Source organism: Macaca mulatta, chromosome X, assembly GCF_049350105.2.
Source record: "Macaca mulatta isolate MMU2019108-1 chromosome X, T2T-MMU8v2.0, whole genome shotgun sequence".
Taxonomy (NCBI): domain Eukaryota; kingdom Metazoa; phylum Chordata; class Mammalia; order Primates; family Cercopithecidae; genus Macaca; species Macaca mulatta.
The window spans coordinates 48,115,864-48,139,558 of record NC_133426.1 but is presented as its reverse complement, the minus strand read 5'-3'; the positions used below and the strand labels follow the sequence as shown (position 1 = coordinate 48,139,558).

The following is a 23,695-nucleotide window of genomic DNA, read 5'->3' as shown; positions in this document are numbered from 1 at the left end:
AGCATGAGACTGCCCATCAAGGGTCTCACCAACCAAGGGCCTGGGGGCTGGGGTGGGGACGATGATTGGGGAATGGGACAGTTCTTTCTCACAGGTACCACTGCACGGTGCAGAGGGGAAACAGTTGTGGGGAAGGGAAGGGCAGAGGGGAGTCTATTTTAGAACAAATCGCTGTGTGTGATTGGAGACATTAAGGCTGCATTCACACACAACGGACTTGAAACACCAGCCCCAGGTGGAGGCAGGATCAGAGCTGTTTTGACTGTCCACAACCCATCACCTTGGCCTCCTGGTTCTCCCCAGCCTTGGAAGGAGGACACTATCATCATTATGCCTATATGATAGATGAGAGACAGAGTCCCAGACAGATGGTAGGCATCTTGTCACAGGTCCTACAGCTGGCAGGTGCAGGAGGGGCTGAGTTTGGAGCTCACCGACGTCAGAAACATTAAGGAGGACAGGTGTGTGTGATGGAAGGAGGGAGAATTGAACAAGCCCTTAGAGAGGGAGAGTGCAGGGAGGGAGAGGCAATCGTGGTCATAGTGGGGACAGTGGGAGACAGAGATACGCAGTGTGGGCAGAAGAGGGTCAGGCAAAGAAGCAGGGGATGCCCAAGGCCAAGTGTGAGCTGTCACAACCACCAGAGGGGGAGGGTGCCAGGAAGGAGGTTGTGGGGCTCCAGGAGCAGCAGAGGTTCCCCAGATCTGTGAGCATGCCCTGCCTGGCACTGCAGGAAGAGGTGGCTGCCACCCAGGTCAGTGTGGACGTACCTTTACCTGTGTCTCAGAGGAAACAAATTCTATTTTATCCCAATATAGTTCTGTGTTACACAAATGTAACATTCGGCTACTAAATATCGAGAGCCTTATCTTCCACGCAAATAGAGGAGAGGATACCCTGAAAGAGATACTGAGGGATTTGATTTTTCTTTCTCCCCGGGAAGATGGGATCCATAAGTTGGGTCCCCCAGCCCACAAGACAGGTGCAAGGAAGGGTGGCTGGAAGATTGTGAGTCATGACAGGGAACATTTTTCCTCAGGTTCCTTGGGTATATAAAGCTCCCGACTATCTGTCTATCATGGACAGATAAAGAGTGAATGTGGTCCCCTCTCCACAAATGTGTTTCTCTCCTTCATTATTACTGTGAAGGGCTGAAGGTCCATCAAGTTCTGATACATTACTTTGGTTTGTCTGTCTGTCTGTTTTTGAGATGGAGTCTCATTCTGTCACCCAGGCTGGAATGCAGTGGCGAGATCTCGGCTCACTGCAACCTCTGCCTACCAGGTTCAAGCGATTCTGCTGCCTCAGCCTCCCGAGTAGCTGGGATTACAGGCGCCTGCCACCATGCCCAGCTAATTTTTGTATTTTTAGTAGAGACGGAGTTTCACTGTGTTAGCCAGGATGGTCTCGATCTCCTGACCTCGTGATCCACTGGCCTCGGCCTCCCAAAGTGCTGGGCGCGATGGCTCATGCCTGTAATCCGAGCACATTGGGATGCCTAGGTCACTTAAAGTCATGAGTTTGAGACCAGCCTGGCCAACATGGTGAAACCACGTCTCTACTGAAAATACAAAAATTAGCCGAGTGTAGTGGTGAGCACCTGTATTGCCAGCTACCCTGGAAACTGAGGCAGGAGAACCGCTTGAATCTGGGAGATGTTGGTTGCAGTGAGCTGGGATCATGCCGCTGCACTTCATCCTGGACAACATAGCAAGAATCCATTGCAATACATTAATAAACATAAAAATAAAGTAAAATAAAATGAAATAAAACAAAACAATTGCTAATTATTTTTGTATTATGATCTTTGAGCTCCCTTCTTGTTGCCTAATATTTGTTAAGCCAGTTCTCCCAACAGGGTAATGTTGGCCTAGTGCTTCAAGATGATTGCTAATACAGATGGAACTAACAAGATGGAACTTGATGCTGAACTCCAGACAAACATGCCTGATTTTTTTCCCCTTCTGACCTCTTTGTGTCGCAAATGTGGCCCATGTCCCTGATACAGAATCTCTTACCTTTCCCTTGACATGGGACAAAGACAACCGGCCCAGGTCCATCCTGGCATGGAGTGACAATGAAGCCTCACTTTAAGATGGCTGATCAGTGAGGTTTTCAAAGAAAGATGTTGATCAAAAGAGGGAATGTGAAAGCTGATTGTGCGAATGAACCAGCTTCTCCAGGGCCAATGAGCCTCATTCCAAAACAATATGTAACATTTTTCTTTCTAATAAAACTTCCAACTTCTCTTTGTTTGTTGGACATACTGAAGACCACCCTAGTCCGTGTGTATGCCCTGAATTGCAATTTTGTGATTCCCGAATACAGCATTTGATTTAGGGATTTGTCTCTATAATTTATTTTGACTTTGACACAATTAACCAGTATGATGTGTTGAAAGGTCGCCCCGCCCCCGGACAAGGTGAGTATTATACTGAATTTTAAAACTCATTCTAGGCCGAGCCTGGTGACTTGCGTCTGTAATTCTAACAGTTTGGGAGGCCGAGGTGGGTGGATCACCTGGGGTGAGGAGTTCAAGTTCAGCCTGGCTAACATGGTGAAACCCCATCTCTACAAAAAATACAAAATTAGCTGGACCTGGTGGCACATGCCTGTAATCCCAGCTACTCGGGAGGCTGAAGCAGGAGAATTGCTTGAACTCAGGACACAGAGGTTGCAGTGAGCCGACATCGTGCCATTGCACTCCAGCCTGGGCAACGAGAAGGAAACTCTGTCACGAAAAAAAAAAAAAAAATCATTCTATTATAATCCTGATCATTGATTTGCTTTGCATATTACTATGGACTTGTTGAATATCTAGGTGGCTGTAAATTATGCAGAGAAAGATAAAAACAGCAGTGAAGATAATTAGAAAATTGCAGTGTTACTATAAAAGAATAACAATAGGGGGAAATTGTAAGGGTAACTAAACATAAAATTGAGATTTTCCTGTTGCCAAAAGGGCAAGAAGAGACCTTTCCCCATTTCACTTTCCTTAGAGCATTTTCTTGAGAAAATTTGTATTTGTAAATTCTTGCTTTGATCTGTAAGCCTCTATCCACCCTATAACCCAGGAATGTCTTGAACTTGAACTCCAGGCCTCAAGTGATCCTCCAGCCTCAGCCTACCAAAGTGTTGGGATTACAGATGTGAGCCACCATGCCTGGTCCCTAGAAATGTCTTTCTTCAGGGCCTTGGAGCCGTCTCTTTGAAATAAGAACATCAAGGAAATCAAGGAAGATGATGTCCCGGTCTCCCTGTCACCAGCCGACTTTAGCCTAGGTGCCTTGCTCCAAGCTGTAAGCACCTGCTTGTCATAGAGATATGAGTTTTATTTTTCCTTCAGATAAAGGCAATTAACTGACAGAGATGGGTACTCCAATTACTTGGTGAACTTTGGACTTGCCTGGGAGTATTTAGTTTTCACACTTGGCTGCTGCTGTACAACCAGGCCAATTACCTACATACCTGGACTTTCTGGTTTCTGCTACCACCTTTTTGATTGTTTTGTTTTGTTTTGTTTTGTTTTTGAGACAGAGTCTTGCTCTGTCGCCCAGGCTGAAATGCAGTGGTGTGATCTCAGCTCGCTGAAAGCTCTGCCTCCCAGAGTCAAGCAATTCTCCTGCCTCAGCCTCCCAAGTAGCTGAGATTGCAGGCTCGTGCCACCATGCTGGGCCAATTTTTTATTTTTAGTAGAGACAGGGTTTCACCATGCTCGCCAGGCTAGTATTGAACTCCTGACCTCATGATCCTCCCGCCTTGGCCTCCCAAACAAGCCTGGCCTCTGCTACCACTTTTGGATTGTATGAAACACTTCAAAGTGTGGGATCTGGCTTCCCAGACAGCTGCCAAAGGGGCAGGTGATGCAATCTGGAAGTGTGGAAGAGTTTGTGCCGGTGGGGTAAATTTTGACCAATAAGAAAAAGAACCAGGAGTGAGAGCCAGGTACGTAAATTCCCTCTCCTCTCCCCATGCACCGTTCCAAGCATGGTTTCTCAGTATAGTCTGTCTAGAGGTGTCCTGTATGGCCCAAAGCCTGTTTCCTTGGGAACCTGAGCTAAAGTAATGGGAATTCACACACTCGAAGACAGTGTTAAGTGTTGTGGAGGACCCAGATCTGGGCAGAGGAAAATTATTCCAATAAGGAAAAGGACAATTTGAGGATTTGGAATAGAGGGAAGGACTAAAAGAACCAGTAGTAGAATAGCTTATGGCTAATATTTTTGGAGAAAAAGGCAGTTCTGGTGATTTTTGCAGTGAACTGCTCAGCTCTGGAAAATGTATACGTCCTTTCTTTCCATCAGTATCCCCTATGAAATCGTCCATAAATTATTCTTTTATTACTCTCTATTACCTGTGAAGTGAATTTTCTTTTTTTCTTTTTCTTTTTATTTAGAGATAGAGTCTCTATCCACCAGGCTGGAATGCAGTGGTGCCACCTCGGATCACTGCAATCTCTGCCTCCTGAGTTCAAATGATCCTGCCGCCTCAGCTGCCCTAGTAGCTGGGACTACAGGCATGCACCACCAATGCCCGGCTAATTTTGTGTGTGTGTGTGTGTGTGTGTGTGTGTGTGTGTGTGTGTGTGTGTGTGTGTGTTATTAGTAGAGATGGGGTTTCATCATCTTGGCCAGGCTGATCTCGAACTCCTGACCTCAGGTGATCCACACCCCTTGGCCTCCCAAAGTGCTGGAATTAGAGCTGTGAGCCACCACACCCAGCCTGTCAGCTTTCTTTTGGAGAATAAAACAGACTGGGTTTTGTGCCAAAATTCAGGGGAAGCTGCACCCAGACAGGTAACAAAATATTATATACATTCAATAATAGATAGGGTTTTACATGCCAATAATAACCATTTAGAAAACCAAATTGAGAAAAATTACACATATGTAGTGACAAAAGTACATAAAATATCTAAAACCAGATGATTTGGAGCAAGACGGCAGATAGATCCCGTGCCCCACTCAACATTCCATCCAACTGGGAAGAAAATGTTTTCAAGGGTCAATTCTTAACAGTAGAGGAAAATAAGAAAACGTGTCAGTGGTCCACCAGATATATTGAGACATTCCTGGGAGATAGAGTAGATGGGATCAGACTGATGGAGAAACCCAAGGAGACAAGACCACAGCTCAAATCACTGCAGGCAAGAGATGCTGTTTGTCTTTTGAGACAGACTTACTCTGTCACCCAGGCTGAGTGCAGTGGCATGATCTTGGCTCCCTGAACTCTCTGTCTCCCAGGTTCAAGTGATTCTCTTGCCTCAGACCACACAGTAACTGGGATTCACAGGCACCCGCCACGATGGCCGGCTAATTTTTGTATTTTTACTAGAGATAGGGGTTTCACCATGTTGGCCACACTGGTCTCAAACTCCTGACCTCAAGTGATCTGCTTGCCTCTGTCTCCCAAAGTGCTGGGATTACAGTGTCAGTCACTGTGCCTGGCGAGGAGATGCTCTTTGTAACAAAGCCCCTTAAAAACTCCAAATCCAGAATCAAAAAAACAAAACAAAACAACAACAAAAACAAACAAACAAAAAAACACCACACAGAACGGGAAGGGGTCTTAGCATAATCATCAGGTAGGTTAACTTAAAATTTCAGTTGAAACATCTGAATCAGCCAGGTTCCCCTGCAACACCACACTCAGATTAGCTGGCAGTAGCCACTTTCGCCTGTAAGATGAAACTGCTAATCATTCATTAAAGACAGTGAAGGCTGGCGAGGTGGCTAACGCTTGTAATCCCAGCACTTTGGGAGGCCGAGGCCAGTGGATCACGAGGTCAGGAGATCGAGACCATCCTGGCTAACACAGTGAAACTCCGTCTCTACTAAAAATACAAAAATTAGCTGGGCATGGTGGCAGGCGCCTGTAATCCCAGCTACTCGGGAGGCTGAGGCAGCAGAATCGCTTGAACCTGGTAGGCAGAGGTTGCAGTGAGCCGAGATCTCGCCACTGCATTCCAGCCTGGGTGACAGAATGAGACTCCATCTCAAAAACAGACAGACAGACAAACCAAAGTAATGTATCAGAACTTGATGGACCTTCAGCCCTTCACAGTAATAATGAAGGAGAGAAACACATTTGTGGAGAGGGGACCACATTCACTCTTTATCTGTCCATGATAGACAGATAGTCGGGAGCTTTATATACCCAAGGAACCTGAGGAAAAATGTTCCCTGTCATGACTCACAATCTTCCAGCCACCCTTCCTTGCACCTGTCTTGTGGGCTGGGGGACCCAACTTATGGATCCCATCTTCCCGGGGAGAAAGAAAAATCAAATCCCTCAGTATCTCTTTCAGGGTATCCTCTCCTCTATTTGCGTGGAAGATAAGGCTCTCGATATTTAGTAGCCGAATGTTACATTTGTGTAACACAGAACTATATTGGGATAAAATAGAATTTGTTTCCTCTGAGACACAGGTAAAGGTACGTCCACACTGACCTGGGTGGCAGCCACCTCTTCCTGCAGTGCCAGGCAGGGCATGCTCACAGATCTGGGGAACCTCTGCTGCTCCTGGAGCCCCACAACCTCCTTCCTGGCACCCTCCCCCTCTGGTGGTTGTGACAGCTCACACTTGGCCTTGGGCATCCCCTGCTTCTTTGCCTGACCCTCTTCTGCCCACACTGCGTATCTCTGTCTCCCACTGTCCCCACTATGACCACGATTGCCTCTCCCTCCCTGCACTCTCCCTCTCTAAGGGCTTGTTCAATTCTCCCTCCTTCCATCACACACACCTGTCCTCCTTAATGTTTCTGACGTCGGTGAGCTCCAAACTCAGCCCCTCCTGCACCTGCCAGCTGTAGGACCTGTGACAAGATGCCTACCATCTGTCTGGGACTCTGTCTCTCATCTATCATATAGGCATAATGATGATAGTGTCCTCCTTCCAAGGCTGGGGAGAACCAGGAGGCCAAGGTGATGGGTTGTGGACAGTCAAAACAGCTCTGATCCTGCCTCCACCTGGGGCTGGTGTTTCAAGTCCGTTGTGTGTGAATGCAGCCTTAATGTCTCCAATCACACACAGCGATTTGTTCTAAAATAGACTCCCCTCTGCCCTTCCCTTCCCCACAACTGTTTCCCCTCTGCACCGTGCAGTGGTACCTGTGAGAAAGAACTGTCCCATTCCCCAATCATCGTCCCCACCCCAGCCCCCAGGCCCTTGGTTGGTGAGACCCTTGATGGGCAGTCTCATGCTTCTGTTCAGGGGACTTTCCCTCCGTTGCTCCCCTGCATGGAGACTAAGTGGACTCTTCTATTCCCTTCCATCACAGGGTCTACCGTGCACGCATCTTCCTCATTCCTCCACGTTCCCCAGATGACGATTTCATCTGTGTCTCCTCCCACATACTCCCAAATGGATGGTCCCAGATCTTTAACTTGAAAATTGTTCAGAGAGTGAAGGCCAAGATGCCCAACCACCTGCTGCAGAATCCTGCTCCAGGACTGAAGTGTATGGTCTCTATCAAAATAAAAACTGGAGGCCAGGCACGGCGGCTCAAGCCTGTAATCCTAGTACTTTAGGAGACGAAGGTGGGAGGATCGCTTGAGCCCAGGAGTTCAAGGCTGCATTGAGCTATGATCACGCCACTGCACTCCAGCCTGGACAGAGCAAGACCCCGTCTCTAGAAACCAACCAACCAACCAACCAACCAACCAACCAACCAACCAACTGGAAACATCCTCCTCTAGAATGGTGGTCAGGAACATCTGCCTGCCTTCTTCCCCGATGTCTCTCCAGCACCTAGAACAGCGCTCAGCACGAGGATGCACTCATTGGTGTTTTGTTGAATAAATGACTCCTTTGCTACAGCAATTCCACTTCTAAGAATCTTTCCTAAAGAAATATTCACACATGTGCACAGACCTGTGTGCACAATAATGAGAGGAGCAAACAATTGGGGAACGTTTGCAAAGGTTTATTAACTGTCAGTAACTGATACACGGGAATTGGATGAGGGGAGTACATGCTGAACAGGAAACGGAGTGAGGGGGGCTTGACCAGGACGCATGGCACTGGGGAAAAGCAGATGGGAGATGCTTATAGTGGTACTTGGTGTGACTGTGTGTGTGTGTGTGTGTGTGTGTGTGCGCGCGTGCGCGCAGGTGTGTGTGGTGTATGTGTAAATGCAGAGGAAACTGAAATTAAGCACTCAGAACTGCCCTCAGTAGTCACATCTGGGGAGAGAGGAGGGTAGTGCTGTTCTATGCAGAGAATATCTGACTATACTTGTTTTTTAAGGAGATGCATGGATATACAAACCGAAATACGCGTTAAGCATGTCTTGCTCATCAATGAAAAGGATAATATCTAACAGAATGGCACACTGTAAGACAATACAACGGAAACGCTAACATCGAACTCTTGGCACACTAAGAAAAATGACGCTCAACTTTGCACTGTTGTGAACACTCGCTTTCGCTTGCTATGCACCTGATGACGAGGGGTCCGCAGCCATGCCCATGTTCGTGAAAGGTCACCACGTTCTGCTTCTCATCATGGGCATGTGTCACATCCCTGAGGCTGAGGCAAGAAGAGAGAAGGAAAGTAAGTGGCAGTGAGTTCCCACCGTGTGACAACTCAGTCTCAACTCCTCCTGACCTTTAGACCCTTCACACTCTGATTCTGCCCTACCTCGGGACCTGCACACACCTTCCACGGTTCCTCGAAGAGAACCATCCGCTCATGCCACAGTGACTTCCTCACCTGGTTTATCCATTCCTAGGCTAGAGGAACGTGTGGCCCACATCTCAGGGCTGACCTGGGGTTTGGGAGCCCACAGCATCCTGGGTAGGGAGGATCCCTGGATATACAGGGCAGGGAGTAGAAAGCTCCCTGCATGGAAGCATGGGAAATCTCATCATTCAGCCTCAATGCTGTACCCTAGAAAATTATGAGAAGGGAATGATTTGGGGAACAAGTGACAAGATGGGATACCGGTACCGTAACAGAATAGCACATCTGCAGGGATGTGGGGGATGAGCCGAAGGTTCACTTACGGAGTTACTCGTCGTCTTCCTCAGGGTCGCTGATCTCTTCATAAATCACCAGCTGCTTTCTCTCACGCAGTCTGTGGGTCCAGGCATGTTTCCCCCTTTTGGGTCCTATGATGGAGAAGAGTTGGAAGATGAGGGTTGGGTAGGTTGAAGAGTGTTGGCTCTGTTTTCTCAAAAACAGGAGATGCCTCCCTGCTCCCAAGTGCCCATGGGCCTTCTTTACCCAGTTTTTCACATTCTCTGGCTAGAGAGGCTGAGACCTTAGACCCACACCAATACAGGCCAAATGCCAATTAAAGTTTTAGCTTCTGGCTCCTTCCGTTGTGAGGTTTAGATTCCCAACATCTTCACTTACGGGAACGCTGACCCATACCTCCTTTCATTCTGCACGTATTTGTTAAGGGCAGACAGGCATACCTTGTTTAATGGCACCTCATTTTCATAGTGCTTCGCAGATACAGCATTTTCTTTTTTTAGAAATTTTCACCAATTTTACACTTTTCCATTACTATTATATCTGTTAAGGTGATTTGTGATCAGTGAGCTTTGATGTTATCATTGCAATTGTCTTTTAGTCTTTTAAAATAATTTTTGTTCTTTATTTTTTGGGTACACAGTAGGTGTATATACTTACGCGGTACGTGAGATGTTTTGATATGTGCATGCAATGCGTAATAATCACATGATGGAAAATAGGGTACTCATCCCCTCAACCATTTATTCCTGTGTTACAAACAATCCAATTACACTCTTTCAGTTATTTTTAAACGTACGATTATTATTGACTATAGTCATCCTGTTGTGTGTAAATGCTTTGGGGGTACTAGGAACTGCGCCCACAGAAGATGACGAACGTAACCGATCAATGTTGTGTGTGGTCTGACTGCTCCACGGATGAGCTCTTCCCTGCCTCTCTTCCTTTTCTTGGGCCTCCCTATTTCCTGAGACATAGCAATACTGAAATTAGGACAGTGAACAACCCTACAATGGCCGCTAAGTGTTCAAATGAAAGGAAGAGTCGCATGTCTCTCACTTTAAATCAGAAGCTAGAAATGGCTAAGCTGAGTGAGGAAGGCATGCTGAAAGCCAAGACAGGCTGAAAGCTCCGCCTCTTGCACCAAACAGCCAAGCCGTGAATGCGAAGGAAAAGTTCTTGAAGGAAATAATAGTATACACTGCAAAGGAAAAGTTCTTGAAGAAAATAATAATACTAATACTCCAGTGAACACAAGAATAAGAAAGCAAAACTGCGTTACTGCTGAAATAGAGAAAGTTTGAGTGGTCAGGATAGAACATGAAACCAGTTACAACACTCCCTTAAGCCAGAGTCTAATTCAGAGCAAGACCCAAACTCTCTTCCAGTCCATGAAAGCTGAGAGAGGTGAAGAAGCTACAGAGGAAACGTGTGAAACTAGCAGAGGTTGGTTTGTGAGGTTTAAGGAAAGAAGCCGTCTCCATAACATAAAAGTGCAAGGTGCGGCAGCAAACCCTGACGGAGAGGCTGCAGCAACTTATCCAGAAGATCTAGCTAAGATCACTGTTGAAGGTGGCTACACTAAACAACAGATTTCCAATATAGATAAAATAGCCTTCTATTGGAAGGTGACGCCATCTAAAACTTTCATAGCTAGAGAGGATTGACTCCAACTTTGAAAGAAGTTCTACTGTGGGTAAAATGCTATCCAATAGCATCACATACTACAGAGATGTGCTTCACGAAAGGGAGAGCTAATCGATGTGGCAAATTTCATTGTCGTCTTCTTTTAAGAAACTGCCACAGCCACTCCACCCTTCAGCAACCACCACCTTGATCAGCCAGCAGCCATCAACACCGAGGCAAGACCCTCCACCAGCAAAAAGAGTGTGACTCACTGAAGGCTCAGAAGATTGTTAGCATCTTTAACAATGAATTATTTTAAAATTAAGGTATGTACATTTTTAGACATAACGCTATTGCACACTTAGTAGACTACACTGTGGTGTAAACATAATGTTTTTATGCACTGCCAAACAAACAAAAAACAACGTGTGTGACTCACTTTAGTGTAGTGGTCTGGAACCGAACCTGCAACATCTCTGAAGTACACCTGTACTGGGTATCAGGCATTGAGCTGAATAAGCTATGATCCCAGGTTATCACAGACAGAATTGCTTGAGCACCTTTCATGTCATCAGGCTTTCTATATTTAATTTAATACCTCCAAACAATCTATTAACTATGATTCTTTATTTCCATCTTATGGACTAGGAATCTGGAGCTGAGAAAATTTGGAAGACTTGCCCCAAGTCACGTGGTTTTTTATACGGACGTCAACTCCAGTCTGTGTCTCTGGAAGTCATGCCTAACATCTCATCTGGAGCTGGGCGAGCTCATCAGCCCAGCCTGGACCCAGGCTTGTCTGGGATCCATGCCACACACCCAGTCCCCACACCTGAACATAGCCAGGGAAGCCAGAGGGGTTGTTCCCGAATTGTTTCCTCTTACCAGAGGTCTTGTTAATCTTCTCAGAGGTACTTGGTTTTCCCGGGGGGCACGGCTGTTTCCCATCGTTCTGTGGGCCAGATGCTTCTGGCACTCCCTTCGAATTGTTGCCTTCCTCTGCTGGCTTCTTGAGCATGATCTTTATAATGTGAAGGTCACAGATAAAACAGTATCAGTCACATTTCTATAGTGCTTTAGAGCTTACAAAGCGTCTTCACACGCATTACCTTAATCAATGTTCTCAACAACGCTGGGACAGTTACACTTACCTAAATAAGGAGAAACCTGGGAGGTTAGAAGGGAAAGGAATGGCCTAAATGAATGGGGTGGAATTCCAGGGCTAGAATGCTTATCTTCACACTCTTTCAAGACTGACATTTGTGCAAACAGCAGAAATCTCCATGTAATTGAGAGTGTGGTGTACAGAAGTTTTGTAGAATAGCATTCTAAGAATTCACAAGGTCTACAAAAGGAAGAGCTTCTATAAAATACAAGGGATCCCAATATAAGCTTGTAGACTGCTGCTGGGAGAGTAAATGTAAAGACATAGAGAGGGGACAAAACGCTGCTGGGAAAGATGATGTGGGGCGATGAATACTGGGAAGAGAGAGGGAAAGAAATGGTTTGCTGAAATTAATCCAGACATCAAAGAAAGCAGTACCAGATATGGCATACCACCCTACCGAGGCACCAACATTGAATGTGGAATTCAGTGAGGTGGTACCCATACCAATTCTGCTTGCATTGGGATGTGTCACTGACCAACAATATTAAGCTACTCTTTTATTTTTGTGTTTTTGTTTTGTTTTGATTTTGTTTTTGTTCTGGTTTTTGAAACGGAGACTTGCTCCGTCGCCTGGCTAGAGTGCAGTGGCGTGATTTCTGCTCACTGCAATCTCCCCCTCCCCCGGTTCAAGTGATTCCCCTGCCTCAGCCTCCCGAGTAGCTGGGACTATAGGCAGGCATTACCACGCCCCGCTAAGTTTTGTGTTTTTAGTAGAGATAAGGTTTCACCATGTCGGCCAGGATGGTCTCAATTTCTTGACCTTGTGATCTGCCTGCCTCGGCCTCCCAAAGTAAGGCTCGCGACTGGCATTACAATACCATGAACAATACACGATTTTACATGAACAATATTTTACATGAACAATACATGTAAAATAGGCTAAGGGAAAGTCCTCTCTGAGCTTGTAAACACTGTTTAAATGTAATAATAATAACAATATCTTTCTGGATACTTCTTTGAATTCGGTCTCCACACTGGCAACCCAACTCCCAGATCCCTTTACCCTCTAAACCAGAGTTGAATCTGCACTTGTGGGGTCACTCATTCAGGGGCCTCCGAGGGATCACTGGGCTGGGACTGGGGCTTCCCAGATGCCCCAGGTGCAGACAAGGCCCTCAAGGAGCTCACAGTAGGGAGGGGTCAACAGTCAAAGCGATTCCTAAGCCATGCAAACGGCCCGGTAACAGAGCAGAGGCCAGCTGGTCCTTCCTGTTGCGAGAGTGGGTGTCTCAACAGAAGCACCAGCAGGCCCTATGGGGTAAAGCCCTAGTGAGCAACATCTGAACTTCATAAACAAATGCAAACGTGAACGAGCTTTAAATGGCTTGGAGTTCTGGATTAGACTACCCCTGCCACTGCGCCTCAGGAAAATTCTTTAACATCTCTGTACCGGATAGCCTCATTTTATTATTATGCTGCTGATAACCATGATCTAAAACATGGACTGTGATTCTTTACTTCCATTGCATGGACCAGGAATCTGGAGCTCAGAGAACTTAGAAGATTTGCGCCAAGTCACATGGCTTTTGTATGGATGACAACTGAAGTGTGTGACTCATTATTATTTGGAGATAATAACAGAAACAACGTCATAGAGGTCTTCTTATGGATTAAATTAATTCATCCATGTGAACTGCTTAAAGTAGTATCTGGCATCACTATGAAAACAAAAGAAGTATTAAGGATGACAGCTCTTAGTATTATCAAGCCGTCGATGCTAACATCAGGTGTTGTGATAGACATGGGGAGAAGGAGGCAATGAGGGCATTTTTGATATGCCCCCACTCTTACCTGTATTCACATCCGTGGAGAGACAAAGGTTCTCTGGTCCTTTAGATTTGAGAGATACTCACCTTTGGGAAGATTCTCTGGAACCTGCCGAAAGTCGTCTGAGGACGTTCAACTGAAAGAGAATACATCAGAATTTTAATTTGTTGGGAAAGATTTCCAAACTCTAGAGAGACTTCTGTCGCATGAGGGCATTCTGCAGCGGAGGGTTATGAGTCCACTCATTGTTGAGGAGTTATTTGAGATTTGCTTCTGAATTACGTTTAGTAATGGTTGGTTCACTTATCTGTGGCATCAGTTCAGAATTTTCCATCTCATAGTTTATCAAATGGGGGTTAAACCCCATCACAGTCTCATCTTATTCCATTACATATCTTTCACTTTCTCCCAGACAATTAAAATGATTTGTTGGGAAACTGAACTGTATCCACTCAAGATGTGCAACAACTAAAAATCACTGTACACTTCAAATGGGTGAAGTGTACATACCATAAGTACGTCAATTAAGCTGTTAAATGTGTGATGAACCGTGGATGATTTAGTCCAGTGGCTCTGAAATATTTTCAGTATAAAGACACTCCTTTAAAGTCAAAAGCTTGGCAGATACTCAAGCACTGGATTTTCAGACCTCTTGTAGTGATTGTGGGAGATGGTAGAATCTGGCCTGTTTGTTGGGAAGTAATAGGTCTATTGGAGACAGTTTGGACATTCTGACCTTGTCTTATGATTGCATTGTCAGAGCAGAAGAGCAAGCAAACACATATGTCCCCTTTATATTCCTGAAATGCACAAAGCTCTCTACGCAAGAACCTGTCTTTTTTTTTCACATACTGTTGTCTCCGCTCACTGACAAGTGGGAAAGCTCTCTGTGTTGGATGAGGGATCACTCTTTCAAACTCACTTCCAAGCTCATCACGGAGAATTGGGGTTGTTTGGGAATGAGAAGACTATTTGGTTTTAATAAAATACAGAGAAACAGCGGTCTTTATTATGTCATGTGTTCATCACCCTCTCTCTTAAGATATTTATCCAGTATCTACATGCTGTTAATGAAACAAACTCTGGAAGTTTTTGGCGGATCTACACTTTTAACATTTTCTTTTTGTTTTTCACTTTTAATATTTTCTTAACTGTCCTTTGATTCATTAACAGTGTTTAGCAAGAACAACAAGTCCTTTAAAAAAGAAATATTTCAAACACACAGAAAAGTATGGGGAATAATATTGAGTTCAGTCGCATCTCAACATTACCCCATGACTATGTTGGGACTGATTTATTTATTCAGAATATTAGAAACACTGTAAACGGGCTGGGTGCAGTAGCTCACACCTGTGATCCCAGCACTTTGGGAGGCTGAGGCGGGTGGATCACCTGAGGTCAGGAGTTTGAGACCAGCCTGGCCAACATGGTGAAACCCCGTCTCTACTAAAAATACAAAAATTAGGTGGGCATGGTGGCGGGCGCCTGTAATCCCATCTACTCAGGAGGCTGAGGCAGGAGAATCGCTTGAACCCAGGAGGCAGAGGTTGTAGTGGGCTGAGACTGTGCCGCTGCACTCCAGCCTGGGCAACAAGAGCAAATCTCCAGTTCAAAACAAAAACAAAAACAAAACAAAACACACTATCAACAAGTCACAGCTGAAGCTGTCTGTGCAGCACTCACCAATCCCTGCCCCCCTCCTTCTCCATTTACAGCCAGTCTCCTCAATTTGATGGCTTTTTATTCACATTCATGTTTTCATGCATTTACCATTTACTTATTATCCATAAAAATACATATTATTGTTTTGCATGTTTTAGAATTTTATGAATGTCCTCTGTAGTTAACTTTCTGTATGCAATTTTGTTTTCACTCAGCCCTGCTGTGTATGAGGGAACAAATGTCTGAGGATCTTTCCCAGGTAGCTGAGCTGAAGAGCAACTGGGCTTGAGGAGACCCTTTCTAGCCCCTTCCCATCTACTCACCCTGATTCCCGCAGTTACGGTCATTATCAGAATCATTCCCCTGGAAGTCTGTGGCCTGTTTATTACGCATGAAAGGTGGGAGGGTGACATTGAAACCTAGAAAGAAGCAAAACGTTTATTCCTTAAGGGACAAACTTAGATCCGGCATGGTGGCTCATATCTGTCGTACCAGTGCTTTGGGAGGCTGAGGCGGGAGGATTGCTTGAGGCCAGGAGTTCAAGAAGAGCCTGGGTAACATAGAGAGACTCCCATATCTACAAAATATAAAATAAAATTAGTTGGGCATGGTGGCATGTGCCTGTAGCCTCAGCTACTCCATAAGCTGGGCAGGAGGATTGCTTGAGCCCAAGAGTTCGAGGCTGCATTGAGCTATGATTGCGCTACTGCACTCTAGCCCAGGTGACTGATTCAGAGAGAGACAGATAGAGAGAGAGAGAGAGAGAGAGAAGCCAAAAGGAGGAAGGTAGGGTGGGAGATGTGCTGTGATGCCACAGAGACAGTTGGGCTCATCAGACGCCTACGGGAGAGAAACGTGCAGGATCTAGGTACGAGCTCCACTGTGGCCAGCCCCTGCCCTCAGCCCTGATAGGATACAGAAGAGCAGAACACCCAGAAGCTGCCTTGTGATTTTTCCCTGCACAAAAGGAAAATGTGGGGTACTTTCTGCAGCCTAAGAAGTAGCCTAGGCAGGAAAAGGGATGCTCATGTGTCCCCAGACTTGTCTGTTCCTAGAACTTTCTGTTACCTAGTTTAGTCATGGCCTCATACTTTCTCTTCATATGCACACAGCTGATTTTCTCCGAGTATTTCATCTTTTCCCACTCTTTCTTAGAGAAGTATTTGGCAATATCATCGAAGGCCTAGGAAAAAAGAAAGAAAGAAATTCTGGCTGTGACTCAGCTAGGCATGTCTGCCATTCAGCTGGAGCCGCTTCCTGTGTGCTGGATCTGGGAAGTGGGGATGATAATCCGTCCTGGTTGATGCCATGGCTAACTGAGACAACATGGGGACCTTCCCCAGCTTCTCCCCTGCCACACAGTAGGGCTTTAATACTGCTGACTGGCTCTCTTCCCACCTTGCAGAATGGAGTGAGAGTCACCAAATGTAGTGCACGGCCACAGACTTGTCTCCAGGGATGCTAGGTGATGACAGAGCGAGGGTGGGAGGCTCCCAAGGGTCCAGATCTCCCCCGAGACCCTGCTCCTTGTCCCCAGTACCTCTGTCCTCCCCTCTTCAGAAACCTGGTCACCCTACTCTGTCCCCTGGACCACTGTTCTGTCCCCTCCAGGTCACCTCACCTTGCTTCTCTTCTCTGATGTTTTAGCATCATCCCTGGGTCTCTTTGCAAAGGCGTTGTCTCGATTCATGGCACCGGGAGCAGTCTGACCTGCAAGAGAAACAGCCTGAGTCTTTCCAGTCCTGTGGAGGGAGAAATCAGTGAAGGCCGGCCACACTCAGTCACCTGGAATCAGGTGTTGCATTTCTGCATCCGGGGCTTATCTGTCCGTGAGTAAAGACATGGGGAGAAGTCAGATGAAAACAGGGAGCCAGGGGTCTCTGGGAGAAGTACTGATTGGGGATGACAGGTTCTATGGGCCTAGCAGCCTTGAGTCTTTGGGAGGGGATTGGCTAATGTTGTTAGTAGTTTCCCTGGGGCCAGGCTTACCCTGAAAGATGTACAGACCCTTGTCGGGGAGGCAGGGACGTGACTGTGTAATTTTATCCAGTGGGTGCGTTCTGACACCCCCACTCAATAAATAAAGGGAAGGAAGTGAGTCCCGGAGGTAACATGGTCTCTCTGGTGATGGATCTGATCAGGCAGAGGGATGGGGGGTTCTGTTCTTTTGAAGAGAAATGAGCATCGCTAATATGAAAGGATTTAGAGGCTATTACTGGGTTATTGGTAAATTATTAGAAGGAAGAGAGCTAGAATCTCGGAGACTACAAGAGCCCTCCATCACTTAGAGAGAATGGGGGGCATTTCAATTTGCAGCAATCGGCCAGGCTCGGTGGCTCACGCCTGTAATCCCAGCATTTTGGGAGGCCGAGGTGTGCAGATCACTTGAGCCCAGGAGGTCAAGACCAGCCTGGGAAACACAGCAAAACCCCCGTCTCTACAAAAACAAACAAACAAAAAAGAAAAACACACAGAAAATTAGCTGGGGGTGGTGGCGCAGGCCTGTAACATCTCAGCCCTTTGGCAGGCCAAGGGGGGCGGATGGCTTGAGTCCACGAGGTTGATACCAGCCTAGCCAACCTAGCGAAACCCTCTATATAAAAAAAAAAAAAAAAAAAAAAATTACATAAAAATATTAGTGGGGGCAGGGTGGTGCATGCCTGTAGTCCCGAGGCTGAGGCAAGAGGATCTCTGGAGCCCAGGAGGTCGAGGCCAGCCTGGCCAACATAGCAAAACCCCATTTCTACTAACAACAATAACAACAAAATAATAGCATGGGTGAGGTGGCTCCTGCCTGTAGTTCCAAGGCCGAGGTGGGAGGATCGCTTGAGCCCAGGAGGTCAAGACCAGCCCGGCCAACATAGTGAAGCCCTGTCTCTACTAAAAACAACAACAACAACAACAACAAACTAGCAGGGGTGGAATGGCACACACCTGGAGTCCTGAGGCCAAAGTGGGAGGATCGCTTGAGCCCAGGAGGTTGAGGCCAGCCTGGCCAACATAGTGAAACCCGGTTTCTACTAAAAAAAAAAAAAAAGCATGGGCAGGCTGGTGCCCTTCTGTAGTTCCGCGGCCAAGGCAGAAGGATTGCTTAAGCCCAGGCGGTCTAGGCCAGCCTGGCCAACACAGCCAAGCCGCCTGAACTAAAAAATGAAAAATAAAAAATATTAGTGGGGGCGGGGTGGTGCGTGCCTGTAGTCCCGAGGCAGAGACACGAGGATTGCTTGAGCCCAGGCGGTTGAGGCCAGCCTGGCCAACATGGCGAAACTGTCTCTACTAAAAAAAAAATTAAAAAATAAAAAATACTAGTGAGGGCGGGGTGGTGCGTGCCTGTAGTCCCGAGGCCGAGGTGGGAGGATTACTTGAGCCCAGGCAGTCGAGGCCAGCCTGGCCGACATAACGAATCCCCGTCTCTACTAAAATACAAAAATGAAAAAATATTTCCAGGGGTGGGATGGCACAGGCCTGTAGGCGCGAGGCCGAGGCGGGAGGCTCCTCCATGATGATCGCCCTGAAAGGCATTAGTTGTCTTTCAGTCCTCAAGATTTTGGGAAGCCCAAGCACTTGAGGCCCCTACGGAGGCTTCCTCCTTTTCTATCTGCCCCCATTGGCCCATCTAGGGTGTCCCTTCAAGAGAACCTACCTCAGAGACAAAGCAGTGGTGGCGACGTCGGCAGCAGTTGGCGACAAAGTGTGGCTGGAGGAGGAGAAAATATTCTGTGATGTCACTGCCCCAGGATGATGGACCAATCAGGGCAGTCAGTGAACTCCATCTGGCCAATTAGAAGTCAGAACAGTAGGCGGGACAAGCCAAGCTGACGTGGGGTCTCTCAGTCCAGGCTCCAGGGACAGAACCTTCTCAAAGCGAGGGCAGAGACTCTGATTTTCCCGCCTAAAGCGTCCCCTGGGATTGGCTACTCCAAGTTCAGAGTACCATGCTCTGATTTTCTCTTTAAATTCTTTCAAAATCAGAGTACGCATGGGCTGGTTTTGTCTTGCCATTTTTCCTATCCCCCCCACCACCCCCCGTGGTGCATTTGTTATCCAGTTTTAATAAGCAGTGTATACGAAGCAGGTCGCCATCTCAAATCCTTCCTGTCAGTTTCTAACTTTTTCATGTATGGGATTTTTCCTAGGAACTCTTTACTAACGTAAGAAATTTGGGCCGGGCACGGTGGCTCACTCTTGTAATCCCAGCACTTTGGGAGGCCATAGCTGGTGGATCGCTTGAACCCGGGAGGCAGAGGTTGCAGTGAGGCACGATCACGTGGTGCACCCCAGCCTGGGCAACAGAGAGATACCCTGTCTTTTATCTCTACAATAAAAAATAATAAATAAAATTAGCGAGGTCGTGTGCCTGTAGTCCCAGTTACTTAGGAGGCTGAGGTAGGAGGATTGCTTAAGCCCAGGAGTACGAGGTTGCAGTGAGCCATGATCCGGCCACTGTTGCCTACCTGGGCCACAGAGCAAGATCTTGTCTAAAAAAAAAGAAGACACAGAGAGAGAGAGAGAGAGAGAGAGAGAGAGAGAGAGAGAAAGAAAGAAAAGGAAAAATTTCAATGAACCAGTCCCAGTGGCTCACGCCTGTAATCCCAACACTTTGAGGGGCTGAGGCAGGAGGTAGTAGGATCACTTGAGGCCAGGAGTTCCAGAACAATCTGGGCTACGTAGTGAGACCCCCACCTCTATAAAAAAAAGTTTTTAAAAATAAATTTAAACTAAAAAAACACTTCTATATATTTTTTCTAGAAGACCAAAGAATGAGAAATATGTTTTACCTATTGATATTAATAATATTTGCAATAATAGTAGTAAAAAGAGTATGTAATTAGGGCCCACTGTGTTCTTCAGGGAGCTCATAAGTCAATTTCTCTAAGAAGTTTCCCCTACCCCCATCTCTGGTACCTCCAACATGTCCCCGTTCCTCTCTGGGCTTTCCATCTACAGCCCTGATCTCTCTAAGATCCTCCCAAAATGACAGTGAGCTCTATTAAGGCAGGGACAGGGCAATGGCCCTTGAGCCCAGCACAAAGCCCTTTATGTGCATCTTCCCATTAATTTTCACAACCTTCTCTTGAGTTAAATACTATTATCATCCCCAGTGTGCAGATGTTGAGACTGAGGCTCAGAGAATTAAGCAGTCTGCTCAAGGTCACATAGTCAGTGGGTGACAGAGCTGAGATTCACCCCCAAGGTGAATTGAGTCCAAAGTCTGTGCTTTGGATGTATGTATTTTTAATGTATACATTAAAATGTATACATTTTTAAATGTATGTATTTATTTTTAATTAAAACAATTTTTTTAAGAGATGGGGTCTTGCTGTGTTGCCCCGCTGATCTGGAAGTAACTCCTGGCCTCAAGCAATCCTCCTGCCTTGGCTTCCCAAAACACTGGGATTACAGGTGTGAACCACCCCACGCCCAGCCTCAAAGTCTGGGCTTTTAATTACTCTTCTATATTGCCTCGACTATTTGTTGAATGAATGAATGTACCTTACAACTGCAAAGGTTCTTTAACATAATTTACATCACTCCTTACAATCACCCCAAATTCCCTCTGGCTGCTGTAACAAGTTACCACAAACTTTGTAGCATAAACGACATAAATTTATTCTCTCACAAGTCTGGAGGCCAGAAATTTGAAATCAGTTTCACTGAGTTGAAATCAAGTTGGTGTCAGCAGGGCTGTACTCTTCTAGAGGCTCTAGGAGAGAATCTGTTCCTTGCCTCTTCCAGCTTCCGGTGATTGCCAGCATTTCTTGGCTTGTGGCTTGATATGGTTTGGCTCTGTGTCTCCACCCAAATCTCATCTCGAATTGCAATCCCCACGGATTAAAAATCCCCATGGGAGCGGTTTTCCCCATGCTGTTCTTGTGACAGTGAGTTCTCAGGAGATCTGATGGTTTTATAAGCATCTGGCATTTCCCCTGCTTGCACTTCTGTCTCCAGCCACCATGTGAAGAAAGTCTTTGCTTCCTCTTCACCTTTGGCCATGATTGTTTCCTGAGGCCAAAGAAAGAAGGAAAAATTTCAATGAGGCCATGCAGAACTGTGAGTCAACTAAATCTCTTTCCTTTATAAATTGCCCAGTCTCGGGCAGTTCTTTATAGCAGTGTGAGAACAGACTAATACATGGCTGCATCACTCTAATCTCTATTTCCATGGTCATTGCCTTCATTTGTTTTCTGTTACTATAATGGAATACCACAAACTGGGTAATTTATAAAGGAGAGACGTTTATTTGGTATACAGTTCTAGAGGCTAGGAGTCCAAGAGCATGGCGCTGGCATCTGGTGAGGGTTGTGCCACGGTGGAAGGATGAAAGGTAAAAGCAAGTGCAGGAGACAGACAGAGAAAATGTGGCTAAACTCCCTTTTATAACAAACCCAGTCTCATGATAACTAATCCACTCTTATGACAATGGCATTAATCACTTCCCGACAGCCCCACCTCTTAATAGTGTTACAATGGCAATTACATTTCAGCACAAGTTTTGGTGGGGACATTCAAACCATGGCAGTCATACTGCCTTCTTCTCTTCTGTCTGTGTCAGATCTCCCTGCCTCAATCTGATAAGGACACTCATTATTACATTTAGGGCCCACCCAGATAATCCAGGAGAATCTCCCCCATCTCAGGATCTTTAACATAATTACTTTTTTTTTTTTTTTTTTTTTTTGAGACGGAGTCTCACTGTGTCACCCAGGCTGGAGTGCAGTGGTGTGATCTCGGCTCACTGCAACCTCTGCCTCCCGAGTTCAAGCAATTCTCTGCCTCAGCCTCCTGAGTAGCTGGGATTACAGATGCCCACCACCATGCCCAGCTAATTTTTGTATTTTTAGTAGAGATGGGGTTTCACCATCTCGGCCAGGCTGGTCTTGAACTCCTGACCGCGTGACCCACCCACCTCGGCCTCCCAAAGTGCTGGGATTACAGGTGTGAGCCACCACACCTGACCAACATAATCACTTTTTTTGTTGTAAGTTAACACTCACGGGTTCCAGGGGTTACCATGTGGCTATCTTTTGGAGGGACATTGTTCAGTCTACCACAGTTTGCCCTCTGGCCCCCAAGGATTCACATCTCTCCCACATGCAAAATACATGCACCCCGTCCCCAAATCCTCAAATGTCTCAAACCCTGCAACATTCGCTGAAGTCCGACATCTTATCCAAATAAGATCAGCTCAGAAGTACCAAGTCTCCTCATCTAAAACAGATATGGATGAGACTCTGGTTATGAAATATCCTGGGGCAAAATTCTCCTGCTGTGAATTCGTGACACTAGAAAACAAGTTATCTGTTCCAAAAATACAGTGGCAGGACAGGTGTAGGATAATAGTTACAGATGTTTCCTTTTCAAATGGGAGAAAATGGAAGAAAGGAAGGAGTCGCTGCTTCCAACCATTTTGAAATCTAGCAGGACAAATTCCATTTGGCTTCAAGGACTCAGAAAATTCCTCTGTAGCTTGAAGCTCTCTCCTCTGGTCCCATAGCCCTCCTCTCAGAATGTATGTCATAGTGATTTACACCTTTAGACCAGCAGGTCCTTTGTGGATCTTTCCCAGGTAATATCATTTCTATTACCAGCTATGGCTGAGCATAGTGGAAGAGCTCCTTGAGTCACGTGCCCAATCTCTTCAGCACTAGCAAACATGGCCCCATTCTTGACTTTCTCTCTAGAGCATACCTTCCTGACAGTGCCTCTCCTAATTTTAGAGTCTTTTGCAATCTTGATAGGCTGAGAATTTCCCAAATCATCAAGTCCTGGATCCTTTTTGCTTAACAGTCCTTTCCTCCGTTTATCTCTTTACTCTCCCATTTTATTAAAAGCAGCAAGATGAAATCAGGCCATACCCTTAACACTTTGCTTGCAATACCTCTTTAGGTAAATATCCAAGTACATTGCTTACAATCTGTCTTTTTTTGTTTGTTTGTTTGGGTTTTAGATAAATAACACACATTGCTTGCAATTTCTACTTTCCACATAACTGGAGGACATAAATCAATTAAGTTTTCTACCAGTATGTAACTAGAATTGCCTTTCCTCTAGTTTCCAATAACATACTCCTCATTTCCTTCTGAGCCTTTACTAATGGCACCTTTTTTGGGAGGGGGATGGAGTTTCACTCTTGTTGCCCAGGCTGGAGTTCAATGGCGTGATCTTGGCTCACCGCAACCTCTGCCTCCCAGGTTCAAGAGATTCTCCTGCCTCAGCCTCCTAAGTAGCTGGGATTACAGGCATGCACCACCACACCCGGCTAATTTTTTGTATTTTTAGTAGAGGCGGGGTTTCTCCATGTTAGTCAGGCTGGTCCTGAGCTCCCGATCTCAGGTGATCCGCCCGCCTCGGCCTCCCAAAGTGCTGGGATTATAGGCGTGAGCCACCGCATCCAGCCACTAACGGCACCTTTAATATTTATATTTCTACCAGCATTCTGCTTACGATGATCTATGTATTCTCAAAGATGATATTGGCTTTCTCTCCCATGTTCC

At 46.1% G+C, this 23,695-nt stretch overlaps 1 protein-coding gene across 1 annotated transcript; it reads right to left on the bottom strand.

The window, feature by feature from the left end:
• Positions 1 to 7,909: 7,909 nt before the first annotated feature.
• On the bottom strand, positions 7,910 to 18,943 carry LOC106995770 (putative protein SSX6). The gene is made up of 8 exons (XM_015128943.3): positions 18,844 to 18,943; positions 16,822 to 16,910; positions 16,269 to 16,383; positions 15,524 to 15,619; positions 13,625 to 13,674; positions 11,489 to 11,624; positions 9,007 to 9,111; positions 7,910 to 8,530 (listed from the first exon to the last, which is right to left on the bottom strand). The coding sequence occupies exons 2-7, from the start codon at positions 16,888 to 16,890 to the stop codon at positions 9,011 to 9,013; spliced, it is 567 nt and encodes a 188-aa protein (XP_014984429.1). The 5' UTR covers positions 16,891 to 16,910; positions 18,844 to 18,943; the 3' UTR covers positions 7,910 to 8,530; positions 9,007 to 9,010.
• Positions 18,944 to 23,695: the final 4,752 nt, after the last annotated feature.